Source organism: Drosophila suzukii, chromosome 2L (assembly GCF_043229965.1).
Source record: "Drosophila suzukii chromosome 2L, CBGP_Dsuzu_IsoJpt1.0, whole genome shotgun sequence".
Lineage (NCBI taxonomy): Eukaryota > Metazoa > Arthropoda > Insecta > Diptera > Drosophilidae > Drosophila > Drosophila suzukii.
In genome coordinates, this window is record NC_092080.1 from 8,657,667 (window position 1) to 8,685,593 (window position 27,927).

Consider the following 27,927-nt stretch of genomic DNA (forward strand, 5'->3'; position numbering starts at 1 on the left):
TACGAATCGAGGAATCGGGTTCAAAAGAACGCCGCGAGGCGGTGTCAAAAGTCATCATCGAAAATTGGGCACAACCAGAAGCTATTCTCTGCCGGATTGTCAAACTGAATGGCACTGCCCTTCTGCCAGTGGGCGGTGTGCTTGAGCATATGCTGAGGGCCCACTGTACGTCAGTCGTCTTTGATTATTTGCATAAAAAAGCATCGAGTCGCATCGCTCGATTTCGCTTTTCGTTCCCATTTGGATATTCAATTCGTTTTGAATTATTCATATGATATGGCCAAAGAAAGGGGGAAAAAATGTCAACTCAAGTGGACATCACATGCGTCGTTCCTGACGGAGGTATTAAAGCTTTACAATAGTCCGATGTCACCAAATCAAACTCTGATGAATTATATAAAGCTATCCAAATGAATATAAATATTTACATATTTGAAAAATATTTATTTGTTTATTGTGCAAGGAAAAGTATTCAGTTGGGGTAATACTCTAGGGTTAAATAGTATTATTGAAATCAATAATTAGGCAATCCTGAGCATTCTCTTTACTTAATATCAGTTCTTTAAAATTCAGGATAGAATCTAAATATGTTTTTATTATATATGATATAATAATATAGTAACTATTATTGTTCTTTTTGTATTAACCAAAAATGTATGCTACAATACTTTCGAAATTTATTTTTTTAAGATTTAAATACCTCATTTTCCCTTTCCTATTAATTGAGCTGCCTGACTAATAAGGATGCTTCTGTTGCATTTTTATGAGCAGGCCCAAGAACAAGGACCCATACCCATTTGCAGGACCTTTTCCACTCTGGGATTCCTTGTCTTTTCTCGAGCCACAGATCAAAGTGCTATGCAAATGATTGAGGCGTGTGCCTGGTCCTGCCACCTGCGGAGTTTTCCCCGAGTGGGCGGTGGAAATGGGAAAGTGGGGGCTGGTCGCCACTAATTAAGTTGCAAATGTCATGCGGCAGACGTGGCGACAGTTTAGAGCCCATTAAACGCAACTCTTGGGCACGAGTAATGCAGCAATAATTGTTTTCATTTCGCATCCATTTGCATTTTTTAAAATCACAAGAGACAAACTCAATGACAGCCCATACCGTTGCTCAGTTATTTGCATATATGTTGAGGGGGTTATTCAAATGCTTAAAGGAGTTTTTAACTTACTTTCCTTATCCAATTAAAACAGCCATACCATTTAATAATTGAAGAATTGATTTATTGCTTAAACATTATCAATAATATCACTTAAATCCTAAACAAATTCAATGCATTCATCGATCATCGTTAAAATGTTGCTCAATTTCATTACTTTTGCGTTGGATTACACAGACACTTAGGGATATACGTACAGTACAGATATCTAGTACAACTCTAAGATACATTTATGTATTTCGGTTGATAGATCCCATAGAAGCTCTAACACAAAGCCAAAAACATCATATCCTATATCGAAACTCTGCTCTAGAGGATCTGTGTAGCCAATCTACACAGAACTCAGAGCGTTTACACATTCGTGACTAACTAGGTAAATCCTTTAACTACATCTATACATCGAGAGATTTGCTTAAATGGGACTTCTTAGGGATATACTATATACAGAGTTTGGATTAGAGAAATGTGTTGAGCGGTTCGGGTGATCGTCATCATAATCTTCTGTGTGGGAGGGTATTGCACAAGTTGAAACCATTTGGTGGCGGTTGAGGTTGAGATTCTTCGGGATGGATAGAGGTGGGTTCAGAGTCCTTCTGCTGCCTTACAAGAGTCCATTTAAAGCCCGGACAGCACTGCCCAAGGCCGTACATCCCAGTTCCGGGGATGGGGACTCGCCGGGATCCTGCCCGGAATTCGAGTTGCTAGCAGCGGCTGCCGCTGCCACAAACTGCAGTCAGTCGATCAGTAGATCACTCCTCGAAGTGGCCATGGATGATATGGTCGTTGTGGTGGTGGTCACCGTGGAGCTGGTCGTCGAAGTCGAACCCGTGGAGCTGTTCAGGCTGTCCGCATAGTATCGCTGTCAAAACACCTTGGCTATAAAGGTCTCCGAGAGTCTCTGCTGCTGCTGCTGTTGCTGCTGCTGATGATGATGATGTTGCGGATTTGGCTGATGTGGCTGCTGGGGCTGAAGTTGCAGGAAGGCCGAACCACTGGGATAATCATGTGGTGGCGCCACCCCGAGTTGATGGTGAAAGCTCCCCGTTGGATACTGTGAGGCTGTGGATCTGGGCCAGGCTGGATTGCTGGTCTCTCCGCTGGAAAGTGGTGGGGTGGTCACATTGATTGGTGGTGACATACTACCAGAACTCGAGTCTGGCGTAAGTTGCCCCGACGCCTGACCATATTCCGAGGATAGGGGTTCCCTGCGGGTGTACTCCCTCCTCCTGTCATAGCTCGATGGCATATCCAGATCATCCAGATCGCCACCAATCTCGTGCAGCTTTCGCATATGCTTCTTGAGATCAAAGTTCCGGCAGAATCCCTTGGCACACACCCGGCAAGTATACGGTTTCTTGTCGTTGTGCGTGTGCATGTGGAAGGTGAGGTTGTACACCTGATGGAAGGCCTTGTTGCAGATGCTGCACTTGTAGGCCTTCTCTCCGCTGTGCGTCAGCTTGTGATTCTTGTAGTTGCCCTTCTGGTGGAAGCCTTTGCCGCAGTACTCACAAACGAAGGGCTTGTAGCCGGCATGGATGCGCGAATGGGTGTTGAGGGTGGAGGAGCGATTGAAGGCCTTGCCGCAGGTCTGGCACTTGTGTGGCTTCTCCGAGGTATGGATGATCTTGTGCCGGCAGAGAGTGGAGGCCTGGCGGAATCCCTTGCCACACACCTTGCACACAAATGGCCTGGCTCCCGTGTGAACGGGCATGTGGCGGGTTAGATTGTAGTGGGCATTGAACACCTTGCCACATTCCAGGCAGGAGAAAGTCTTGGGCTTACCCCCACTCGCAGATCCCGGACTGCTGTCCTCGATGGATCCCTGGGGCGAGGGCGAACGAGATCGTGCTCCACCAGCCGAAGAGGTGGCAGTCGATGCCGGCGGAGGTGGTGTCACCTCACCAGATCCTTGCTCCTGCGGCGATCGCTTCCTCTTTAGGTTACCCTGCAATCCCGAACTTTGAGCTGTCCTCGGGGCCACTGGTGACTTCTCCAGACTCTGTTGAAGATTGGGCACAGCTGCCTGGGATTGAGCCACTGCAGCTACAGCAGCTGCCGCGGCCAAAGGATGACCAAGGTTCCTCCGCAGCGACTGCGAGTGATGCAAACTTGCATTCAGGGAGGCGGTGAAGCTACTCAGGTGGGCGGCACTAGCCAGCGATTGTTGTTGGGCGGTCAAGGCCGCATATTGGGCGGCAGCTGCGGCGCACATCAGCTGATTGGGTGCGTAATACAGCAGAGGATACTGGGACAGCAGCTCCTGGTGGCGGGTGCTCACAAATTGCTGCACAGCAGCGGTGCTCGAGGGCGAGGTCACCGATGAAGTGGCGCCCAAACAGGGACCCGGTACATACTTCTTGAAAGCGGAATCATAGTTCACCGTGGCCGTTGGCGAATGATCCAAACTGATCACTTCGATGGGACTGCAAGAGCGCTCCGAATCCGCATCAATTTCCGGATCCTCATCTTCTTCATCATCATTGGTGGGGAATGGAATTGGAGGTGGATGCGACACTTGACTGGGCCTGTGATCTGGTTCCATGATCTTGGCTATCGAAAACTTTAAGGGGCACGCTCGCTTGGCACTCTGCTCCTCCTGCTGGCTGCTCTGCTGGGCAGGATTCTGGTCGGAGGCGGCGCTCTCCATCACGGGACTCTTCGACGGCGGCATCATGGCGACTTCTCCCGCTGGACTACACGGTTGCATGCCACGCGGACTCTGCAATAAAGGAAACAAAGAGCCAAATTGAGTATGCAAACTAAGCAACGGGTTATCAATTAATCGAAGGGCTACGCCTCCATTGTTGATGCTTAAAGCTATAAAAGCGATCCTGCACAGCTGGGGGGAAATAAATAGGAAACCCCAGTCCAGGAAATCAATGTAAAATATATTTCATTTTCCCAAGAATGAAAAGAACGAAAATCTTTGGGAACTTGTCTTAAAACTAGAAAGTAATGTAGTAACCAAAAAACCCACTTAAGATCTTTGGAAACTCTTCTTAGAACTAGGAACATAGCTTCCAAACAAATCATCCAGTCTTCCACTACCTTTCTAAGATATAATTTAGGACCTCCTTTGAAAACCCCTATTGTTTTGACCGCAGCTGTATGTATTATTTATCGCCTGATCAGTCAAGTGCGAATAATGCTTTGGCAATTCGGGAGTACAAACAAACGCCAGCGGAGGGCGTGCTCCCAGCGGCAGGACATTTCCGGAGGATAATTCATGGCCAGCCAGCGGGTTGCAATTAAAGCCAAACCCAAACCCGAACCCAAACCGCAATGCGTTTGATAATAATATTTCCCGATTGATTTTTGCATATCCGCATTTGCATTTAACCCGTGCTTGGCCCTGGCTCACGCTCCACTTAACCCAAACAATGCGCTCAATCCTTTCGTCAGCATATTGCCATCAATCATAACACAGACTCTCGCGGAGTATGCGAATATTTTTGGCGCGGGTCTTGGCTTTATTTGCGAATCATTAAATCGCTTACACTTGGCTGGATCTTCGCAACCGACTCCAACTCCCATCTCCATCTCCATCTCCATCTTCCCCATGTGCCCTCGAGTGTGGCTAATGTGCGACATCCGGTGCGATTACCCGACTTCCTTGCCGTTTTTAATTAACTTGATTTGACGCCTCAATAAGTCCAGGTCCGATCTGGATCTGAAACTCGCCCATCTTGTAGTTTCCCTCCCAAAGTGCGGTTTAATCTTATTAAAAAAGGAGGCGTTAACCATTTCACACGCTGACCCGGAGGCAGTGACGGTCAGCCCTCAATTCGAAAGTTTCCCGAGTGTTATAATATACGAACGAGTGTGTAGTTAAAGTTTTAAGCAGCCGAATTATGTTGGTGTTCTAGTGGCCACTTGAGAGTTTGGCTCTTGAAGAGTGTGTGCCGCATCAAGCTTATTAAGAATGTGTGGAGAATCAAATTGAATCAACACATGAAGACTTAGGAACTTTGTCTTTAGTTCAGCAAGTGGCTTGTTTTAGAAATGTTCATTTAATTAACTTGCCTAGCTCAAGTTTGAAATTAACACTTGAAGTTTATTGTTTATTAAGAAAATCAAGATGTTTTAAGAGGGTTTTATTTTTTATGGTTAATCATAAAGATAATGATCTGTTAGTATTATAATATATCAGTGCATTTAAGGTATTGCCAAAATCGGCGTTGTAAACTACGTTACAACGCTTTAATGTTACTCAGAAGTGGTCAAAAAATGTTAGCTTTATGAAATCATGAAATCATCAAGTTCCCCTACTATTGATTTATTTAAAAATCTCAAGATCCCGTCGGAGTTTTGGCACCCAATTAAAGTCTCATAGAAAATCATCAAAATACGTACAAAGTAAACCATATTTAGGCACTGCCTATGTGGATATCCAATTCCTTTGGCAGGCGGCCAATCTCCACTTGTTAGTTCCAAAGCACAACTATTGACACACACAAGTTAAACTGGTTTTAAAGTTGGTTCTTTATTTTTTCTCTCAAGTGGAGTTCACTTGTTTCGTAAAAATGTAGATTTCTCAAATGCAAATCAGGGGACGCGAAAAACAGGACGCGTTCTGCACAGGATCAGCGACCGAAGCGGAATGAAGGCAAATAGCAAGCGGTGCGGGCCTTAAGAAATATGAAAAGGACATACGCAGAGGTCTGGGGTGAATCCTGGGGAATCAACCCCTGAAAGTCCTGTATGCAACCTCCATTTGCCAGAGTGAGAGGTGGTATACACACAGAGAAAGAGAGAGAACGAAAGACATCCTGAATGGGCGTTAGAACGAGATGGATTGATGGGACCGACAGGCAAAAGGAGAACTTCATCATCATGTTCAGATTGGATGATATATATCCTGAAGCTGACGCCGACGTCTGCGTCGACTGCGACTGCATTATGAATGAAAAGACAAAATGTCGAATTGGAATATTATGGTGCAAGAGAGAGGCAGTGAGAAGAGACCGCCCCTAAAATATTTATATAGAGATAGAGCTCAAGAGCCACGGGAAGAGATGATACATATAGGAGTGATGTGATGGAGGGGATTTACCAAAAGAGAGAGAGAAAGATATACTGAGCAGTGGAGGGCCAGAAAGAGAGCGATGGAGGGCCACCTTTGGCCGTATTCCGTTCACACTTGATTTGGATGAGGCACAGACACCAAAAAATGGCAGCCACCGGTCTCGGGGATCCCTCTCGAGTTGACTTTTTCACTAGTACACCCCCCTTGCTTTCGCAGCAACCCCTCCCCGGGAAAGCCCCTGCCTTTTGTTGGGCGTTTCAATTGTCGTTTTGGCATTTCGTTTTATCAGCGTCTTTGTTTGCTCACCTTTAGCCCGCCAGCGGGCAAGGATTCTCTGATTCTCCAACTCTCTACCCCGAATCCACGAGCCTCTTATATCCCCTTCTATCTTACCATATACAGAGAAAATAATTCAGCCATAATTCAATTAGTAATCTTTAATGTACTCAAGACTGTTATTATCAGAAATTGTAAATACATTTATGTAATAAAAATCCTAATATAATTTCATCTATTCAAAAAATATGAAGCTTTTAAAAGGACCTACTTTTATAATGAAAATAAACTAGTAACATCTCTAACTTTTAATATTAACAACGGAAAAAGTAATATCTTTGTGGAACTTAATAGATTTTACATTTTGAAACCATCCCAATTATATTAAGTATTATATATTCATCTTAAAAATTTTGTTCTGTGCACCTATTCTTTCCCGTTTAATTTGAAACCCCCCGTAAAGCGCCTAACCAGCACTAGACAAATATAATCTCATATTCATTTTGATGGTATCTCCAGCGCGGCATTCTTGACTCTGTTTGCACTGGGAGCTCTACTGGTTCCCTGCCCCTTTTCCATTTTCAGGATTATGGTCCCAGGACTTTTCCTAGGGCATGGCAAGGCACATGACTGCTATGGCTGCTTTTCACTGGAGTTGAGCAGTTGCAGCTGCAGAATCGCACAAAAGCACAACTCTTCGGGGACTTCGAAAGGGAGCGTAGGGAGGATTTAAGGGATCCTTGAAGGACTATGGCCGCCGTTTCCAATGCATTTTCAGGTAAACTTGCTCATTGTGCGCCTCTTGTGTGGGGAAATCGATATGCAAATAGCTGTTCTTTGTCGACTAGATACAGATATCAGCATTTGGTAAAGGGGTGTAATTGTAAAATGTACATATATGCACTTGGGAAGTTACAAAATTCCAGGAAAGGTTTTAAATTGTTTTTTTATTGAAAGGATGTGGTGCCGACGGCGCCAAATTTTGAAATTTATTAGCTGATTACTTTCTTTTTAAAAAATGTTATTTTTTTTAAGATAAGTTAAAGTATTTGTTTAGTTTTTACACCAAGCTGCTTAATCCAGGACAGTCACAATATTATTTCATTGCAGCTCATTTTATCACAAACTCACTTCACACATCAATAAAGTCAGATGGTACAGATTAATTCCATTATCCTTAACAAAAGCAGCGTGATTAACTAGAAGCAAAATGAACGGCGCATGCAGAAATGTGCAATCTGCATTTAGTTGAATAAATAAAAGCAACGAAAAAAGACAGCAACAACGAGAAAATAGCAGCACAAACAACAACAAACTGGACATTCAACAAACAAAAACGACAACGGCCTATGCAGCTTTGATACACTGATAAAAAAAAGTAAAGTATACTATAAAAATACTTATAATGATGATGATAAAATGGAGGGGATCTCATAAGAAATTATTGAATATAAAATCAAAATTTATCTAGGTATTTTTGAAAGGTTTTCTCTATTAAATATGTAAAAACACCTCAATTGTAAAATGTTTTCAAGATAATTCTTGATCCAAATTAATTTTTTTCTCTGTATCCCCTCTTATTCACCTTATCTCTTTTCCACTATCTCTGCTCCTTTTTCACCTCTGTTCATTTCCATTCAAAGGCCATGCAAGCATGACCAAACACACACACTCAAAAGAGGGGCGAAAAAGGAGGAGTGTATATCCTTGATAAGGACATGGGGTGAAGAAAGGGGTGGCAGAGTGGACTAACTGTAAATGCAGAGCAGTGCAGAATGAACTAAACTAAACAACAACAAAAAGAACTTGAAAATCCAGCAAAATGTGCAAAAATAAAATATAAAACGAAAAGTGCAAAAGCTGTGCGAGAAAGAGAGCAAAACAGAGATGCAAATAGAGCAGAGTTCAGAGGTCAGCGGGAAAGAGATGGAAACAGAGTGCAGCTCTGCTTCTTGTTGTTGTATGTCTTTTTTTATACCGCTGCTTTTTTTAATTTTTAATGAGTTTGCAAAATGGTTGCGGTGCTCTCGGACTTCGCTTTTATTTTTAAGATGCTTTATCGCTCTCGAGGGGCAAGAGATCATTTTGGGACGACATATAAGTTATTATTATAAGACCTTTAAAATAGTAATGGTTAAATGTGAAAGTGCTATACTGATGTCGTATGAATACGTTTCCATGGCTAACAATTATTAGCTTACATTGTTAAAACATATCATAATATCTCTTATATTAATAATTCGAAACCACAACTTTTGGGATCTTAAAAATAGGACATTTTATCCATAATACCATTATTAAGATCGCATATTTCATTTATTCACTTAAAATACTTTTAACTTTAGAATCAGTGGGTATGATAACGTGTTTTTTTAAGAACAGATATACATTTATAAATTATTTAAGCAATCGTTGTAACTTTTCACCCACCTTCCTCAGCTTAAATCTACGGCTAGTGGGCGATCTTAGCACTACGCCTCCGGACTGATCTACTAAACCAATAAAACGCTTCGCATTTCTCGCACCTCATCGGAAAATTAACCTTAAAATTGAAGATTTACACCTTCGGGAAGGAACTGGACTTTGGGCTGATGCCAGATTGCAGCAGAGATTTTGCAGATATTTTCCGAGGAAATGAATCAATGTTATGGGAAAATGGTTTTTCGGGGGAAGCAAAAGAGAGCGGCTTGCATAATCTGCGGTAAGCCAGGAGCGATTACAAGGCATTGAACAAGGACTTTGGGCCCGGCGTATCCATGAGATACATTTGTTGGCAGGACGAGTATGCATATGTGTAACTAGGACGAAAGCGGCGATGGACAATGGCCGGCGATGAGGACCTCTCAAAGGGAAACTCAACAGCTGCCCCGAGGATTCCTGCCTCGTCCTTCGTCCTGCGCTCCTTTGTGGGAACGCGACTGTGTGGGTGAAAGCGTATCCAGGGGCAGTGGAATATCCGATTTGCGGAGTGAAACAATTGCGGTGTTTGACCAATTTTACAATTGATGTAATCCCCTAAATCGCCTATATTAGCCATGAGCGGCTTTAGCATCCTTGCCTCCATTACGATTGTCAAATTGAAATGTTTTCAGTTCATTCAAGAGTAAACACGGACACAGGCGAAAGCAGGTACACTGGGAAAGATAGGGTCTTATCTGTATAGATATTTAATATCACTTTATACGAATTGAGTATATTTTTAAGAGACTAATACTTGTGTAAATTTTTTTGTAAGTGATTTGGTTAAATTTCGAAATATCCGACCACCATAAAAAATAGGTATCAAACTTCGAGCTTGAAGCTAAGCATGGTACTATGTAAAACATTTTACGATTTCTTTGCTTTTAATAATCTTTTCATGATAAAATTCAATGGAATATGATTTGATCTGTTACTTTTTAACTACTATGTTCTTTTCAATGCTAAAATATTAAAGTATTTTATTTTGAGGGAACTTCCTCATTTGAAAAAATTCTGTTCCAGCTTTATACCCATTTCTCTGAGTGCACAACTTAATGTTATGTGGGTTACGGTTCTGTAGGTTTGTAATAATATTTTGCTAACCTTCTTTTGCGCCCAAGCAAAAGTTCAAAAGGATCTCGGCCGCTGCTTTGTGCTGCGCGTCTTGCGATTTTCGCCGATTACCGATTACCGACACAGATTAAGGGATGTTCCCAAACAATTGGCAGGTTCTCTCGTTCTGCATTCTGCGCTCGGGATTCTCCATTCTTCGTTCTCCAGTCGGAACTGTGGATTCTTCGCTTCCCTCATAGGCGCGCAATTAGACGAGTTTTGGCCTTTGTCCGCTGCCGGCCATAGACGGATTTCCTTTGGCCATTCGTCCTTTGATCCTTTCTATCCCTAAATCTGTGCACTCGACCAAAAATATATATTCTGCTTCTGGTGATTTGCTTTTGTGTCGCGCGTATTTGGCGCGTTTAAATAGATTAACCGCCTGGCAATTTGCTCGGTTCCTATCTGAAAGATAGGATCTTCTACCTAGGCCAAAACTTCAGTTCCCGTCCCGCTCTCCTTTTGGTCCTTGCGTCCCGCTCTTTTTTTACAATTAGCTGCGGCCGCCTCTTTTGTTTGCCATCTTAATCTTGAGTAAATTAGTTCATTAAGAGGTTAATTCCCCATAACACCCACAAATTAGACCAGCAATGGGAATGGGAATGCATGTGAGGAGTGTCCTGTCTGGTCTTCTGTTTTTTCTCAGGTGAGTTGATGGTTGAAGTGGCGAATTGTTTGATTGCTTTAGAGAGATTTGATTTGGGGAATAGAGTGGCAAAACATTTATGATTCTGATATGTATATGTTGTATATCAGAGCAATTGTATATTTTCTTATTTTAAAATCTAAATTTTTTTGCACAACCTTTCTAGCTTTCCATTTTTAAAATACTTCTATCTAATCTCCACCTCAAACATTTTATTATTGGTTCCCACCATCAAGAACATTAAGAACCCTTTTAACTAGTATAACCAGTTGACCATATAATCGCATCTCGCAAATTTAAAAATTCAACATGCATTTGACATTTTCCCTGCTCTAAAAAAGTTCAGAAAAATCCTTTCAGCGGTAATATATTAATTGACACTAATAGGCTTAAGCAGGCATTAACATATTTAGCAGATTGCCAATGCCAAAAAGATGAGAGCTCAAGCGAATTCGGGAAACCAGTCGCGTGACCCACAAAACGATGTCACCATCAACTTAATCGGAAGCCCCGGAAAAGGGAAATGTATGTTTCCAGACGAACTTTCCAAAAGGGTTGTTGGGTTTTTCGGGTTCAATGGGATGCTTGGTCGCCCTTGGAAACTTTTCGGTTATTGTTTGATTTCATTCGGGGCTTCGGTTCGCAGCTTTGATTCGCTTGAGCGGTGTTGGTGGTTTTTTGTGGGTGTTTGTTTGGAAAGTACTTGTTTAATCGGTTTGTTTGTGACATTTCTATTGCCTGCACACCCCCCATCTCTCATCCGCAGTGCCAGGGCCCGGCATCCCCAGAGATCTGGTGTTTCATAGCCAACCCAAGGATGTCTTTGTTTATTTAGTGGTAGGCCTGACACGCGTTTAACGCCCACACAGAAGGTGGAAAACCAACGAACACTCGCAGAAAAATCAGAAAATAACAATCACATTTTGGAAAAAAAATAAGTTGTAGTTGTATTATAAAATATAACATATTTTACCACCTAATAAACTTTGATAACACATGCCAAGCACATTAAAGTGATAGATTTGATCATATATGTATTTTGGTTTCCCTGTTTATAAACAGTAAATATTTTATTTCAAAATGCTCATGATAAGTTTCTTTGTTTTTAAAGATAAATAATAAAAATAACTGATTAAAAATTTACATATCTGTAAAATATTTAGTATACACCATTTAAAAAAATAGTTTTTCAAGGACCTACACTTTATCTTTAAATACAATCTTTAAAATTCCAATAGTTCCATTTGAAAAATGTTTTCTGTAAGCCGTTTTTGAAAGATTTTCTTCGCATTTATAAATTTTTTTTGAGTGAAAATGAAAAGAGTTTTTCCCTTCCCCCTAAGAGAAACAGAAACATCCCATTCCCCCAGTTCTGGGTGGGTGTGTCTATTTTGCGGGTTTCGCCAACTCGTCATCATCATCAACCTCAGAAGCAGTCTCATCTCTATGAAAAAAAAAAAAGTCTGCTGAGGGGTTGAGGGGGTAGTTGTGGGGGAGGCCATCGCTTAAGTGCTGCCAAACAAAAAGAACACATTTGCAGGATGTTTTTATTTCCCCTTGCCGGGATTACACCCCCAAAACCAAGCGTTTACAACCACCCGAAAGGAGTGTGAATTGTAATTACAGTGAAATCAGCTTTTGGCACTTGCTCGGCTTCGGTGCTTCCTTTTGGGGTTGGGGAATGACTACTGTACTTGGGCATCTATGTGCGTGGTGGATTTCTTTGTCTGTGGGTGGTTTGAAGGGTTTCGGATTCGGATTTGGCACAGAGAAAATAACAAAGTTAGAAGATTTTTTGAACTCTTTTTAAAAGAATTTTTAAATTTATAATTAGACTTAGGTCAAGCTTCAAAAGCTTATTTCCCAACTATAATAATTCTAAATAATTATTTAACGTATATGCATTTGTAATAAACTTTAAGAATAAAACATAAGTAAATATCAAAATAAATGTATGATATTATAATGTACTTCATGTTTTAATGTTTACAAACTATAAACTACACTTTTATAGGTATTTAAAATTAAAAACGGACAAATGCTGTTCGAATTTAAAATATGTATCAAGTTTTAGCTTTCTATTTTCTCAGTGCATCTCCAGTTTTCTATGCTCTTCCTTTCGCATGTGAAGCGTGATTTATTTTTCCCTAATTGGCTTTCGATGCGTATGCTGGCATTTTGACATATACACATTCGTACACCCACTTTTCGTACTCCTCCCTGCTGTCATAATTTCTTTTTGTGGCCTGCATTTTGACAGCTTCGAATTCGTGATTTGATGTCTGTTGGGGGCGTTGATTTTTGCTTTCGGTAGGTGTCACCGGAAATTGCGGCTTAGCCAAAGGGAAATTAAATATCAAGGGGGTTGCGGAATTATTTTTCGCCAGCATTGCCAAAACACATTTATTAGCGAAATTGACTGTGAAGAAGCATTCAGAATTTGTTTGGGATATACTTATTGTTTGGGAGCATGTTAAGTGGATTGGACTCCAGGGGTTTCAGGGGGAAAATATATTTATTTTGGTAAGACCTTGTAAATTTTAAGAGGTATAATTTTGGGATTATTTTTATCACCGAGAAATAATAAATCTATTTTCGCTTATATCTGTAGATTTAGTTTGCGGAATGTAAAACTTTTAAATGTAATTTATATTCCTATTATTACTTCGGGCCAAATATTCCAAGGTTTTCCATCTATTATATTCTAGCTCTCTCATACCTACTAAATCCTACTTTTCGTATCATATGAAAAAGTATAGCCAGCAGCGGGTTTTGTACCCTTTCACGATTTAACCAAAATATTTAAGGCAAATATTTTATAAGCTATGCATACATTTAAGCACAATTAAGAAACTAAGCAGGCCAAATTACAGGTATAATCCTGGCCAGGACCTCTCCCGAAACCGCTTTCCTTTCGATCCAAATACAATGGGAGACCCACACATAGGGATTAGGAGTTATAGATGCGGGTGTAGGTAGCCTAGGGAATTGTCGGTCCCTTTCAAAGCTGGAAAATAGTTCCCTTTTCGCTCTCCAGAGAACAAATATAACACAAGTGCAGACAGAGATACAGATAGAGATTTTAGAAATGTATTGACAGTATTTTGACATGTTTCCACTATATTTTGATGGGTTATTAGACAGCGGCGAACATAAATCCTGCGTATCCTTTGTAAAGAGAACTCTCTTTCTATCTTTTTTCCGCTGGACCCAAATTAGCACAAATTATTGCTGAAATCCCTTAAGCGTTTCCACTCAGTATAAATAATTTTATTGTTTTCGATTTTCAGCTGGCTGTAGTGATTTTTTTCTTGTTCAATGTTGATCAATAATCTGGTAAACGTAAATTCCTAATTGCGGTTAATTTTTGTGGCTGACCATTGGTCAGCAGCTGCGGTTTGCATTTTGATGAAAATCTACCCAATTATCCAAAAATATTTGCAATGTACTTATGCAAAAATACCGAATAGGACCTCCATGAGGGGTACACAAATTATGCAAAATATGGGTTTTAAAAGGATAACGATGCTTATCAAAACATCTGCCTTTTGGGTTTACGTTTTTGAAGTCTAATAAATTGTAATAATTAAGTGAAGTTCAAAATTTATATTAGCTCAAAATGGATTTTTAAGATATAAAAATACTTAAATGTATCTTTCTAAGCCTTCATGATATTTCATCTGCAAGAATTATCAAAAATCAGCCTAATATATGACTTTTTCTTTGCTAGAGAGAAGTTAAAGCCAACTGAAGGTCATGTCAACTTGGACTTCGGGAAGTCTAAATAACATAAAAAGGAGCGAAGAGGCTTCACTGTACATGCAAGTTTTATATAGTAGCCAACTACAATCATCGACTTTAAAACTACTGTCTAGGTCATTGACCAAAGTGGGTTACCCTGCAAGCAGCGCTAGAACTGGTTGGGAATTATATCGGTAAACTTCAGAATTTCCTTATATTTTAATGAAAGTTATATCACATTGTCCTAGTTTATAAACCAAGAAGTCATCACCCTGTGTCAGCCACAAAAAGCTGCCCTCAATAGAAAACCAATAATAGGTGTTCAAGCGAAATTGACCGTTTAACAGTCCTAAGGACATCGAAACATCGGACACGACCGGAAATAAGTAAAAGCCAATAAATCAACCCAGAAGGAAGTCGAGTCAATGAGGAAAAAGCACACAGCTAATGGGAAATTCGAGGCCAGGGGAAAAACAAAGTACAATCTGTTTTCCGAACCACCGGAAGATGGGCCAATAAAGACGCGTGCCACCGACGGCGTTCAATTTGTTGCAATTATAATTGTATTGCCGAGGGTCGCGTGTCCAGTTTTGATGGATGATGTCACAATGTTGTATAATGCGCTTAACCGCAGGTTAACAAAAAGGGGGCGACGAAGGTGTGGCTACCGAGCATGTTAATAATTTCCCGCCCGAAAACGTTGACACGCGTTAAACGCTTTTCCCATATTCATTTTTTTTCTGTATTCTAGCTCAACCCTTGAAGTCTGCGACCTGCAAAACGGTGACCTGTGACCTGCTTGTATTTGTTGCTTTTTTATGACAGGAAGCGAAGCGACGGCACACGGCAACAATTTTCCAGCGAACACGAAACACTTTTCATATCCTTATGCTAATCAGCCGGAAAGTGCCTTATTTACCATTATGATTTGTCCCCGCTCGTGGGAGAATTACTTTCCTTCCTGCGACATGGATAGTTAAATATTGTGTTAGGGCTTGTTATTCCAGTTGGGAGGGAGAAAAAAAGGACAAGCGGCGTTAAAAAAGGGGAAATGTGTGACAAGGTAATTAGCTTAAGCGAAAGGGAAATGGGAAATAAATGGTTATGACAGATTGTAAGTGGATTATAAGTTGTTTTTAAAGTGGTGAAGAGATTATAAAATTTAAAAATTAGATCTTGAATAACAGATTCTCACGATTTATTCCCTTTTAATGCTAATAATAATAAACAATGGTATAATAAACAAGAAACAAGCTTCTCTTAATATTATTATTTATTTTAGCATTAGATTTCTTACCAACACCACAATTAATAGTAAAATTTTACTAAAATAAAGCAGTTTTGTAATATTTTGCTTCTTTTTGGAATTTATTATTCTCGACTTCTCTCTGTAAAAATCTATCCATTTTAAAAATATTATTATTTTTAAACTTTTTCACTCAACAAAAGATGTTTTCCCCTGTAAGAAAACTCCGTTTAATTGAAAGGCTTTTAGGGTGTTCATCTCTGTTTACTTCAAACCTAATTCCCTGCATTATTCCCCTTATAAGAAGTTCATTAAATAGAGAGGCAGCTGCACCTACTAATAATTCCAGTTCATCACAGCCACACCTCCTTCAATCCGGGCTGAATCACAATGGCCTCGAAGGATCGGATGACGTTAGAGGCTCAAGGAGCGAATTGCAGCAGGCGCTACGCCCCCTTTTGAAGACGCCCAGAAATTCTCTAAGGACGCGAGGCACGCGCTCAAGGACATGCGGGTAGTATTTGCACATGTCCTGCGACAAGATTGAGGCATATTAATTGCTACATATGCGACACACACCAGCGAACACGCCTCCAAAAAAAAAACCAGAAGTGAGCTAGGATCTAGGGAGTAAGGAATGTGGTATAAGGAGTAAGGAGCAGGGAGGATCCTGGAGCAAGGAGCAACCCTCGGAGACGGCGCTGATCCTTCCGGTGGCTCGCAGGACGACAGGAAGCAATGTGCGCAGTCGAACAATTGTTCAGCCACCAAGATCGAGATTCCTTTTTTCAGCAAGGCAGCTGCCGGCGGAGATTCTCGCTCCTTGAAGTGGGCAGAAAAGGCTAATCGAGCGACTTGTTTGCCCTTGCTTTGATTGTCGAATGAGCATCATTAATACACAGAAAAAAAACAATATTAATTCTGTATTTAAATTTAATTGAAATAATTTTTAATCAAATCATATGAATTTTTTACAATTTATTAAACCAAATTAAAATGAAGATTGCAATATTTCTGGTTTTTAATTTGTCGTATTTTGTAAAGTTTTTAAAAACAAACAAAATAAATTCCTTAATATTTTTTAATTTAATTTTTAAATCAGAAAGGATTTTGGCCCCTTCTCCAAGTGCATGATCATCTCCAGCCTTGATTATCCTGGCCGAAAAACCGGTTGCTCCTGCGGGGCGTTGTTCGCTTCTTTTTTCCTACTGCCCTGACATTTGATTTCGCTTTCGGCGGCGGTGGCAGCGGAAATGCTTTTTCTTTCTACGGTTGTTGACACGCGATCCTGCGTTCTAAAGATCCTGCGTCGGTGTGCCGATCATCCTGTTCGAGTCCTGTTTTTCGTCCTGGCGCGTGTGCCGCGCTTCCGGTTAATTATATTCCGCAATGCCTAAAAGTCCCCGCAACGAAAGCGAAATCGTCGCTTTCGGTTCGAGAATCAAATGCATATGCTCTCCGCGTTTATTTTTTTGTGCTCCCTATTTGGATTCGAATTCCTTTTATGCCGGCTGTCAGTCGCAATCTCTGAGGTCCTGGCATTGTCCTTCGAGTGCTTCGCCGTTCGAACAACTGCTCATTAATTGCCGGTTATGTGCGCTTTTCTTTCTCGAAACGCTGACGAATTTGGCATTATAATTTGGCTCGTGCCAGCTTGCCTGTAATGCGAGTAGGCGACAGGATGTTGATCCTTAAGAATTTGCCTAGGAAGACGGCTGCTAGATGTGACTCTATAACCAGATTGCTTGGATTGCCAAAACGAAAATTTGCAAATGGGAATAAGTTCATATGCCAAATTGAAGTTCGGGAAAGAATTCCAGGTTCCTTTTAAATTATTATATTATATTATAATAATTATAAATATATGTATTCATTTTTAAGTATACAGGTAAATAAATATTAATTCTGATAGAATCTGTAGTATCTTTAGCCGAAACAGAATTAAACACTTTAAGAATATATCTTCAATTTATGAGAAAACATTTAACAAGGACAGAAAATTGTACGATAGTTACAATTTGAATTATGAAATCATTTTATTTTCTTAGTGCATTTAACAAGGCCAGAAAATTGTACGAGTATTACAATTTTAATAATAAAATCATTTCATTTTCTAAATTATTTATAATATAAATCACTATTACTTGGTCTTTTCAAACAATCTTTATAGAATAAGCCAACTAAACTCGTATAACTTTTAATCAGAATTCAATAATACATTTAAAAAATATCTTAAATTCCTCTTAATTCCCCTGGAAAAATGCACACACATTCCGCAGTGCGATAAGTCCTGGCTAATTGACCGGTTGGTCGACCACTTGAGAGCTCAATGAGCGCAACAATAAAATCAGCAACTCCACACCCCGGCCCTCTTATATTTCCAACTCCAACTCCTTCGGGAAAATCCATGGCAACATGAGCAATAAAATTTAATATCCGTTTCGAGTGCAGTCAGCGGCGACCAGAAATACTTTGCATAATCTGCCCCCAGGTTGGCATACTAAGTATTTCTATATGCATGTATTTTTCAGACCCAAATAAAGCCGTCGGAAGGTGTAGATAAATCACGTGGAACGACAATGCCGAACAAGTGAGAAAACTCCCCCAGATACAACAAAAAAAAGAAAGGGGGACACTTTCAATGGACAAAAAACGAAAGGGCAGAGATAAAAAATCGCCAGGACTGCAAATGGGTAAATTACTCTATTTAGGACCGTCATGGGTTAAGAAAGGGGGTGTCTGGTGCTCTCTGGTCTGGTTCAATTTGATTAATTCGTTAACAAACCGAAAGTAGCAACAGCAGCTAAAGTGAGTTGAGTAATTGTCGAGAGTCACGAGAGGAAATCCTCTCCACCCGAAGCCCTAATAAAAAACCCCTACAACAGCTACCCCTATTCGAAAAAAAAAGCCCCCTCTCCTTTATTAGCTAAAAGCGCATGAAGATCGCAGCGGGTTGATAAGAAAGCAGAAAAAAACTCCGTAGCAAGTAAAGAACCCAAATTGAGCACTTGAATGCCCCCAACGAAATTCTGCACAAAGGGGGATATTTCTCAAGGGGTGGGTAAGTAACTCCTCGAAGAAGTAATCTCCATCGAACGATCTATCGATTAACCCAAAAAGCAAAACAGACATCACAACAAATTCCAGCGGCGACAATTTATTCAACCTTCCCAAACCTAAGATACTTTTTTGTTGCTGTTGCATCTACCCAACGAGCTCTATAAATAATTGAAACTCATTCCCCGGCAAACATCGGAACCAAAATGCATACGAAATATTTATAAACCTCTTTTTTTGTATGCTGAGAATACCCAAAAGAATTCTCTTTTGTTTCACAATTTCATGTTGGTTTTTCGTCATCCATTGGTGTGAGTAATTTTCGATTTTTAAAATTCGCAGCCGAGCTGGGTGCATTAAAAATCGGTCGATGTTCGTAGGACCCTTTGGCGTATTGGATAGCGCGTTGGACTTCTAATCCAAAGGTGGCGGGTTCGAGTCCCGCAAGGGTTGTTGAGTAAGTAGATAGGTTTATCTGCACTTTTTTTTGTTACATGTGGAAGGCTTGCACAGAAGTGATCCACTTCTTTTAGATGGTATTAAGTGAGTAAATAGTACTACATATCTTCTGTGCTCATATGAACAATGATTTTGCAATGTCAAATGACAATAGGCCTACTACAAACAACATTTTTTATCTAAACAACAAGAGAAAAGCTAAGGTGAAAAACTAAGATATATATATATATAAGATATTTATTTAAATTATAGTTTTTCTAAAGAATAATAATAACAATAAAAAAAAGTTAATAATAATAAAATAAGAATAATATTAACAAATCATAAAAAAGAGACTTACGTTCATTTGTGAAATTTCTTATCAGCCCTAATGACACATATAAAAGTGCATGAGTTATAAAGCTATTTATAAAAAAGCAACTAATACTTTGTTGCTGCTGATAAAGATTTTTGTTTGGCTTAGTAAACCTTTGATTAGTTTTACATCTGCCTTAGCCCACTTTTCAACCTCATTAAGCAGAACAAATATTTCCCTTTGTGGGTTGAATTTGTTTTGGAAAAATGTAATTTTCAATTAAAAACAAACTGAGAAACGGCAAATAAATTGGCGCCCTCTTCAAAACTATTTGCCAACAGCAAACACCGAATACACCGAAGTTATCTGAAAGATACATTCAGCTGACTAGAATGGGAAAACTCTGGGATGCGGATGCCGCAAGCCCAAACGCAAATAAGGCGGAAACTCATGAATCGCGTTCGCAGTTCGAGCGTAAATTGCAACAGCTGTCAAGTATCTGAAAGATACATGGCAAAACCCAACTAGCTGATAAACAGGCTATTAAAAGTGTGTTTACATGACCAGGGCAAATATTGACAGAATGATGCAGCCTACCACCACCCATAATTCCCCACGGATTCCACATGGCGGGGTTGATTTATCCATGGAGTACGAAGATTCCTGGCCTCGGCAATTTGTTGTCGCTTGTCAAATGATCAGCGCACATGCAAATTATCCGCACACCAAGGCAACAGCCATTCCATCGCAAGCCGCCATTTTGTTTCGCCGAGTTTCCGCCTTCAAAAGTGCAATCATCGCCGTTGTAGAGGCCCCAACCTAGACCCCAAGTCAGGCGATGTTCTTCTCGCGCCAGGTTTTAAAAATAAATTCCCCATTTACAAGCACGTAATTTGCCGACATTCTACGGCACAGCCCCCAAATGGCATTGTGCACTATAATTTACTTTTCATCGACCTCTGTCTGAGTGCCTGAGTTGTTGACGGGGGCACTTGCATGTTGGTAATCTTTATTTAAATGATTTCCAGGGGCCTTACCTTGGCTGAGAAAACTGAAAATTTCTTGGGTTGTTCAAATTTTAAATCTTAAAGATGATATAATGAGAAGGTACTTCCGAACTTTTAAGTTTTTTAAGGTTTAAATAAAGTTTAAACTCATTAATGGTCTATTATTTTTGAGCCTAATGAAAAAACCTAAGTTGTGGTGTGAATTCTTCCCTATAACATTTAAATTTTAAGATGAATTTAAAGTTTTTAATATTATATGATTTGTTATTATTTATTATTTATTTTATAAGGTAAAATAAAGTTTAAACTCATTAATGGTCTAATATTTTTTAACATAGTGAAAATACCTGAGTAATGCTGTGAATTCTTTCCTATAACATTTCAATTTTAAGATTAAATTAAAGTTTTTAATAATATATTTTGTATTAGATGAAATTTTCTTGGATTGTACCAATTTTAAATTTTAAAGATGATATATAAAGAAGAAACTTCCAATCTATTTAGTTGTGTAAAGGGTAAATAAGGTTTAAAATAATAAAATGATATTATAATAACTATAATATTGCGTTCTTAAGTTGAAATTAAAGTTTTTAATATTATATGTTTTTATTATTTTTTCAATAAATGAAAATACCTGACTTACGCTGTGAATTTGAATTGTTCAAAGTCAGAATTAAGTTGTTCCCAACCTTCTGCACTCCGAATACTTGCTGAACTATTCAAATGCGAAACAAGTTGAACACCACTCAACTACGCAGAAAGTATTCCTGCTGCTCAGATGCCGATGTTCACATGTAAGACCCCTACAGATCTACCCTTTATGTAACCCTTGCCCATGGATTTTTTTTTTCAGCTTCACTATAAACACAAAATGATGTCGCCCACTGTGCACAGCTAAGCAAGTTCCTGTTCCTCAGCTCGAAACTAACAATTTTCGCCACATGAAAAATATCGAAAAAAAAGCGAACCCCTAACGAGCTCTGAAATTATTTTTAGAGCAGTGCCGCAAAAAGTGGCAAATAATGCAAATATCTAAGCCTGCAAGTGGCTCGTGGAAACGCCTCGTAAGAACTTGCCTTGGAATATATATAAAATATCAAGCATGCGCCATGTGGGACGACGAGCGAACGAAAAGGACAAAGGACGAAAGGACGAACCGAATGAAAGCAGCTGCAAAAGGAACGCCGACAAAAGCGCACAAGGATAATGGTGATGATGATGGAGTAACTGCAATTAGGCATAATAAACACAAAGTTACAATGGAGGGGAGTGAAGTTCAGGGATTCGGTAGGAAACTATACGCAGGACTTAATTGCTGGTTTTTCAACCGAACGAACCCTGGAATCCTTACATTTTATGTTGCGACTTCCCGTGTTTTTTATTTTTTTGCGCACTTGAATCAAGTCCTTTATAGGGGTTAGTCCTGTACCAGAATCACAGGGCTCAAAAAATGGCTACACATGGCGATCCTTAAGAGCAACCCCGTTGCAAAGCACCCAAATCGAATCGGACCGAAAAATAGAGCAACTATCCGAGCAGCCAAGCTGCAAAATGGTCGACGTCTATTTTTTAGCCAAGGGGGTGGGAAAATTCCCAATCGCAAACGCAATCCCAACAATTTGTATCTAATAAACTGCCATATGCAAGCCACTGGCTTATTAGGCCCGAAATGTTTGATTGAGTTCAACCAGCCGGCGATATGAGGGTGCCCAGAGCTATATTTCTATTTCCCCCTGGTGGTGGTTCCGATTTTTCCATCTCTGCCACTGTTGCACTCACAAGTTGATTATGTTGATTTCTTAACCGTTTTTTATTCGGCTTTTTTATTCAACGGCCGTTCAAGTGTTGCCCGGGGGTGTGGGGCAATTTTTATTAAATATTGATATCATACGAAGTCAGCGACATGTAAAAGATACATCAGATAAGCTGGTTTTATTAAGCGGGTTGCGGGGAACTTTGAAAAGTGAGTATTAAAAGATAAGTGGATTAATTTATATGGAAACTCTTTAGGAAATATGTTTTAAATCAGAAACTAGAGTTGCTTACAACATTATAAAACTAAATTTTAATAGTTTTAGTACGGAAATATAGAATCATTTTAAATATTAAGATATTCTTTCCAAAAATTAGATCAGAACTAAAAATAATTTTAAAAATATTTTCTTACTTATATTTAAACTCAAATATCCTTAGAACTAACCAATACACTTTAAAGTATTTTTTCAAGAGTCCCATAACTGCCAAATACCCCAGACGGTTTTCAAAAATGACCGTATAAAATACAAAGTGCCCAGAAAAAAGGGAACTAATAATAAACAGCAGCGGAGAGCTCTTCAAGTGACAACAAAAGCCAAATATTTACATTAACCAATGTACGCAAACCAGTAGCTTAGAGTGGAGGACTCCGCGAAGGACTCTCCACCGCAGGACAGACCGCGAGTTCGATTCCTCGGAGGGGAATAAAAATAAACTTCTCTCACCCGCAAATCTTCGTCTAAAAAAATATATATATATATTTGTATACGGAACTGGAGTACTTGAGTGGGATGCAGGATTGAGGGCCTGAATATTCAGGATACAGGATACACGATTTCGGAATAAGCGAGGGCAGGCCGTAAGGACTCTGAGCAAATAAACAATTAAAATGTCACAACGATTGCCGGCGTACCCGTGTCAGGAAATCAAAAAACCAAAGCAAATAAAAAGCGAGTGAAACCACAAAATGGAAAGTACAAATCGGAATCGGTAAACGCTTCCCTTATTTCAAAGGACTGCATATTGTGTTCTTTATTCAAAAGCGCATTTCACACACAGGGCAGCCAAGAAAGTTGAGGGAACGAGGAGCAACCACGTGGCGTTTTCAGGACGCAGCTCCTTGCTCACTGAGGTGAAGATTGACGGCGAGGGCGAGAGTCCTGCGTATCCTGCAAGTCCTGCGACTACCGCCAAGGCGTTTGGCCCAACCCAGCGGCACAAATCCCAATTAAAAATAAAGAAAGCCCGCGTCAGCCAAGCGAAAGTTAAACAGGCCAAAACATCAAGATAAGTCAAGCTTCTGCACTGGTAAAAAAAAGTCTTAAGTTTAAAAATATTAAGAAAAATCAATCTCCTAAACTATTTTAAATTTTCATAAAAAATAATAACCAGTTGGTCTGAGATAAGCACAGAAAAAATTCTGACGTTCTCATCTGAGTTTAAAATGTTCTCAAAAAAAAAAACAACATTTTTGAAGTTGAATACATTTTTATTTTGCTCGAATCAAATTGAATTTGCGGTTTATCTCAACAAATAAACTATTAGTCCAGTCAGTAGTGAATACTTCTCAAAAAGGTGTTTAATAAACTCAATATATATTTTCTCTTCTCATCAATTCGTTCTTATATTGAGAACATTGATACCAAAATGTACTTAGTCGGTTTTTAAGAACGAATGTTCTCAATTCAAGAACAATGTACTTGAATGATTCTCTCTGTGAAAGTTTTATTTTTCAAAAATTTAAACTAATTTCAGTTCTAAATTGAATAAGGACATTTTAAAAATATGCTCATCTACTCAATATAAAAATTGGTTTTCTATCTTATACTTTCTATCATTTACAATTTTTTAGGGACAACTTAAATATTTTTTTTTTGTTGATTAAAATGAGAAGTATATTTTAATTGTTTAAATATTCTCTTTGTGTAGGACCCTCCACCCTCATTCTGAACCACATTCTACCTTCATGCTGGGCGTCTGTGACATTAACAATTGATAGACGACCGACGACGGGCGACGACGACAACTGAACATTTGAACATTTGACAGATTGTCGCGCTCAGTTGGCAGCTTCTAAGGACACTTTCCATTTCATTTCACACTCACACACGCCCGATCCTTTGCCACCGCCTGGGGCAACTCACTCGCCTCGAGTGGCCCCGTTTTCCACGTTTTCCCCCGCTGCCTCGACTTTCCCGCACCCCTTTTTCTTTTGGGCCCATGCTCGCCAGTGGGCCAAGTGAAAAGTGGCAAGTGGAAAAACCGTCGAGTGGCCGGCTTAGCGGCTAGTTGGCATTTACCAGGCGACGGCTTAAATATTTTAGTTCTTCTGGTCGCCACTTCGGCTCCCCAGGGGTTAATGTCTTTTAGTGTGGGGTTAAGGATTTCTTGTCGCGCAAATTTGCATAATTTAGAACAAGAAAGAAAGCTCTATTTGAGTTCCCGGCTATGAGATTCACCCTAATACAAACTATTCATATCATTTCTGAATCTATAATGGGATATGAGATATATTTATGCGAAATTTTTAAGGACTAACTAAAACAAACATTTTATTACCAGCTTTTTGCAATTTCTTTTCGTAAAAAAAAAATATTTAAAATTTTATAAATATCTAAGGAACTATAAGACCAACCGTTCAATAGGCAGGCAATAAGCTTAACGCAAACAGTTTGGAACAAACAATATACTTTGATTAAAACAGATAAGGTTTAACTTCGGGAAAACGAGTTAAAACGTTACTAAAATAATTACAGAACACCAAATATTAAGCGGAGAAATAAAGAAAAGTAAATTATTAAATATAACTATTGTATCTACAAGGTACATTAAATTGCCTGATCGACAAGAAGAAAAAACAACTTTTGAAAAGTTTCATGTTGGTATCTTTTAAATTCCTTTATAATAATAAATAACTGATAACCGATATGGTCATCCGATCAGAGAAATTGAGTTCTATCCGGCTCCAGTAAGAGGAATTCGTCCTTAAATTGAAGTTGTTATCACATAAATTGGATATTCAGTGTGGTTTAGGTGTTAAAGGCTTCGAGACAATAACAGAAAGGTCCCGAGTTCTAGTCCTCGCCGCAACACTTTTATTTAAATGTTTTAAAAATATTTTTTTGAAATACTTTTATAATAATACAATACAATTTTTTGTGTATTATACAATACAATAAAATATTAAATAAAAAGGTTTGAATAAATTTAATTGTTATGCTTGAGTGCATGCGGAAATGGCTATATAGACTCGTCTAGTGATATTGATCCACGATGTATATATATTTTATAGGGTTCGGAAACGTATCCTTTACTAAGTTACAAACTTAAGACCACAATAAAAAACCACCTGGAATTGTGTAAAAATGTTTGTTTGACAAATTGTAAATTTAGTAGCACAAAAAATGGTATCCAATCAATCTGTACCAATAAGGCAGCCTTCGAAATTGCTAATTTATCTGAACCTTCCGCAAATAACCATTAAAATGCATAGATGAAAACCAAACACAGGGTAAACTTACCAATGAGTGGGGGCTTTTCCGCACACTTTATTTGCCAGGATCCAAGCTCCGAATGTTTACTCACAGCAATTAATATCCCTTTTTTGATGTCTTGAGCTTGAGTTAATATTGAGATGGAATTCCTTTTAAGGAAATTCAATTTCCAAAGGTGTCTTATGTTTCTCTGTTTTTCGTTTTTTGAACGTTCACTTCAAAGCGTGTTTATTAATGCTGGTAACTCTGTGTATTTTACTAATCGGCTGGAGGTCAAAATAACTGTTTGTTTTAGGTATTAAATCCTGCACCCACACACACACACAGACACTGGCACGCACACTCTCGCGCAAAAAGGACGAACTGGGAAATTTTGCGACCGCGCTTTCAAGACGTCAATTTCGGAATGTAAATATTTGATTTATGCGCCAAAGTAAATTAAGGCGAGCAACAAAAACGCAACAACCAAGTTGCGAATGTCCTTTGGGCGAACGTAATACATGCACAAAAAGATTGGAAATGGCGACGGCGAAAGCAACGGTAAATTTGATCAATAAGAGAGCCTGTTCCTCTGTCTCGCTTTCACACCCACATGGTAACGGCATTATGCCGTCGGTAAAGTCAAAAAAGGCAGCAACAACAAGCTGAGGCCACCCGACGCGCTCTCTCGCTCTCGCTCAACTGACACTGACTGGAAAACGGGAGAGGAGAGCCACAAAACATCATTATCATGTAATGCGTCTCGCTTGCACCTTTTTTGGTGGTGGGGTGGGTGACAGAGAGAGAGCGAGAGCTGGGGAGAAAGGTGGTGTGAGTGAGTGAGTGTGTGTGCTATTAACGCCATCATGCTCATCATCTGCCGCTCTCTTCTTCCTGATTTTGCAGCTGCTGACTGTCCTTTTACTAAGCGCTCGCCCGCCTTGCCCCTACATAACCTCACTCCATCGGGTATCCTTAACCACCCCCCCGCCCCTTGTGCCCCCCCTTGGGTGTGTACATATTTGCACTGCAATTTGGCATCGTCGCGGGCTGCTGCTCTTGTGATTTGCCTCTTTTTGCGCTCTCATTTACACAGGTGAGCACAGTGGTCGCTCGAGGAAATGGAAGTCCTTGATGTGTCATCCTCTAAAATGCCGTAATATCTATCATAGCTTAGAGGAACTGTAAAGTTTATTATAATAATCCTATCCTATAAGATTTAAATTATAAAAAATATGGTTATTATATTATTATATAAATTATCCCTGCTTCTTTAATGGGAGCTCTTGTACAACCGTTTCTTACAAAGGATATTTTTCATCCTTTTAAATGCCTTAATATCTATCATAACTTAGAGGATCTGTAGTCTATTATAGTAAGTCTATCTGATAAGATTTAAATAATACAAAATATGAACTAAAATAAAAATTTGAATGTGCTTAGTGATTAATGTAACTTAACAAAGCCTGAGTTACACCATCCCTTATAATACACAAATATCTAAAGGCATTAAGACTTGAAAAGTCTATAGACTATAATATATTATAGTCTATTACTTGGTAAGTCAAACTTATAAGATTGTAAATGTAATACATGTGACTAAAAAATATAATGGAATGGTTCTGAAATAATAAATGTATACCTACAATATCATTATATTATCATAGTTAGTCTATAAGATAATTACTTGCTAATTGCATTGTTAAAAAATTGTAGCATACTTAAGCGAGTATTCTACCATTTGTTTTTTAGTTTTTCTTAGTTTATTTAAATTAATTTGTATTGTTTGTATATAAGTATTTTATAATATTGTTGCTGTTCTTACTAAACATACTTATTTCAAAAAGATCTTAACTTTAATGTAGTAAAATTGTTATAATAGAATATTACTGTTATTATCCTTCCTTCCAAATTTTCCAAATACCCATCACATACTGTATTTTCTTTCTAGTTGTAGTTTTCAAATGGTTCTATTTTATATTTTTGGGTGCCCCCTCTCACGCTCTTTCCGTCTCACTCTCCCGCTGAGCTATTATCGAAATCGGAGGGCAAAGGCAAAAATAGAGGAGAAATCCAGCGAAATGCCCTATGGAATCGAATTTTTTTTCAGTTTCCAACATGGGCATGTGAAATATGCTCGGCATCTGAGTTTTCACCCGATTCCATGACAACCAGAATACAAATACTCACATGTGAGTCCATTGTTTCGC

General features: G+C 39.2%; 1 protein-coding gene and 1 non-coding gene across 3 annotated transcripts; one reads left to right on the plus strand and one right to left on the minus strand.

Moving 5' to 3' along the window:
- Positions 1-1,205: 1,205 nt before the first annotated feature.
- erm (earmuff) lies at positions 1,206-26,396 on the minus strand. 2 transcript variants are annotated; one of them, XM_017090535.4, is made up of 2 exons: positions 25,766-26,396; positions 1,206-3,882 (listed from the first exon to the last, which is right to left on the minus strand). In XM_017090535.4, the coding sequence occupies exon 2, from the start codon at positions 3,868-3,870 to the stop codon at positions 2,026-2,028; it is 1,845 nt and encodes a 614-aa protein (XP_016946024.2). In that variant the 5' UTR covers positions 3,871-3,882; positions 25,766-26,396; the 3' UTR covers positions 1,206-2,025. The 2 variants fall into 2 exon arrangements, with proteins under 2 accessions (XP_016946024.2, XP_016946023.2); XM_017090534.4 differs by lacking the exon at positions 25,766-26,396 and adding an exon at positions 5,517-5,771.
- Positions 19,109-19,181, plus strand: TRNAR-UCU (transfer RNA arginine (anticodon UCU)). Its single transcript has one exon. It is a non-coding gene; the product is annotated as a tRNA-Arg (tRNA).
- Positions 26,397-27,927: the final 1,531 nt, after the last annotated feature.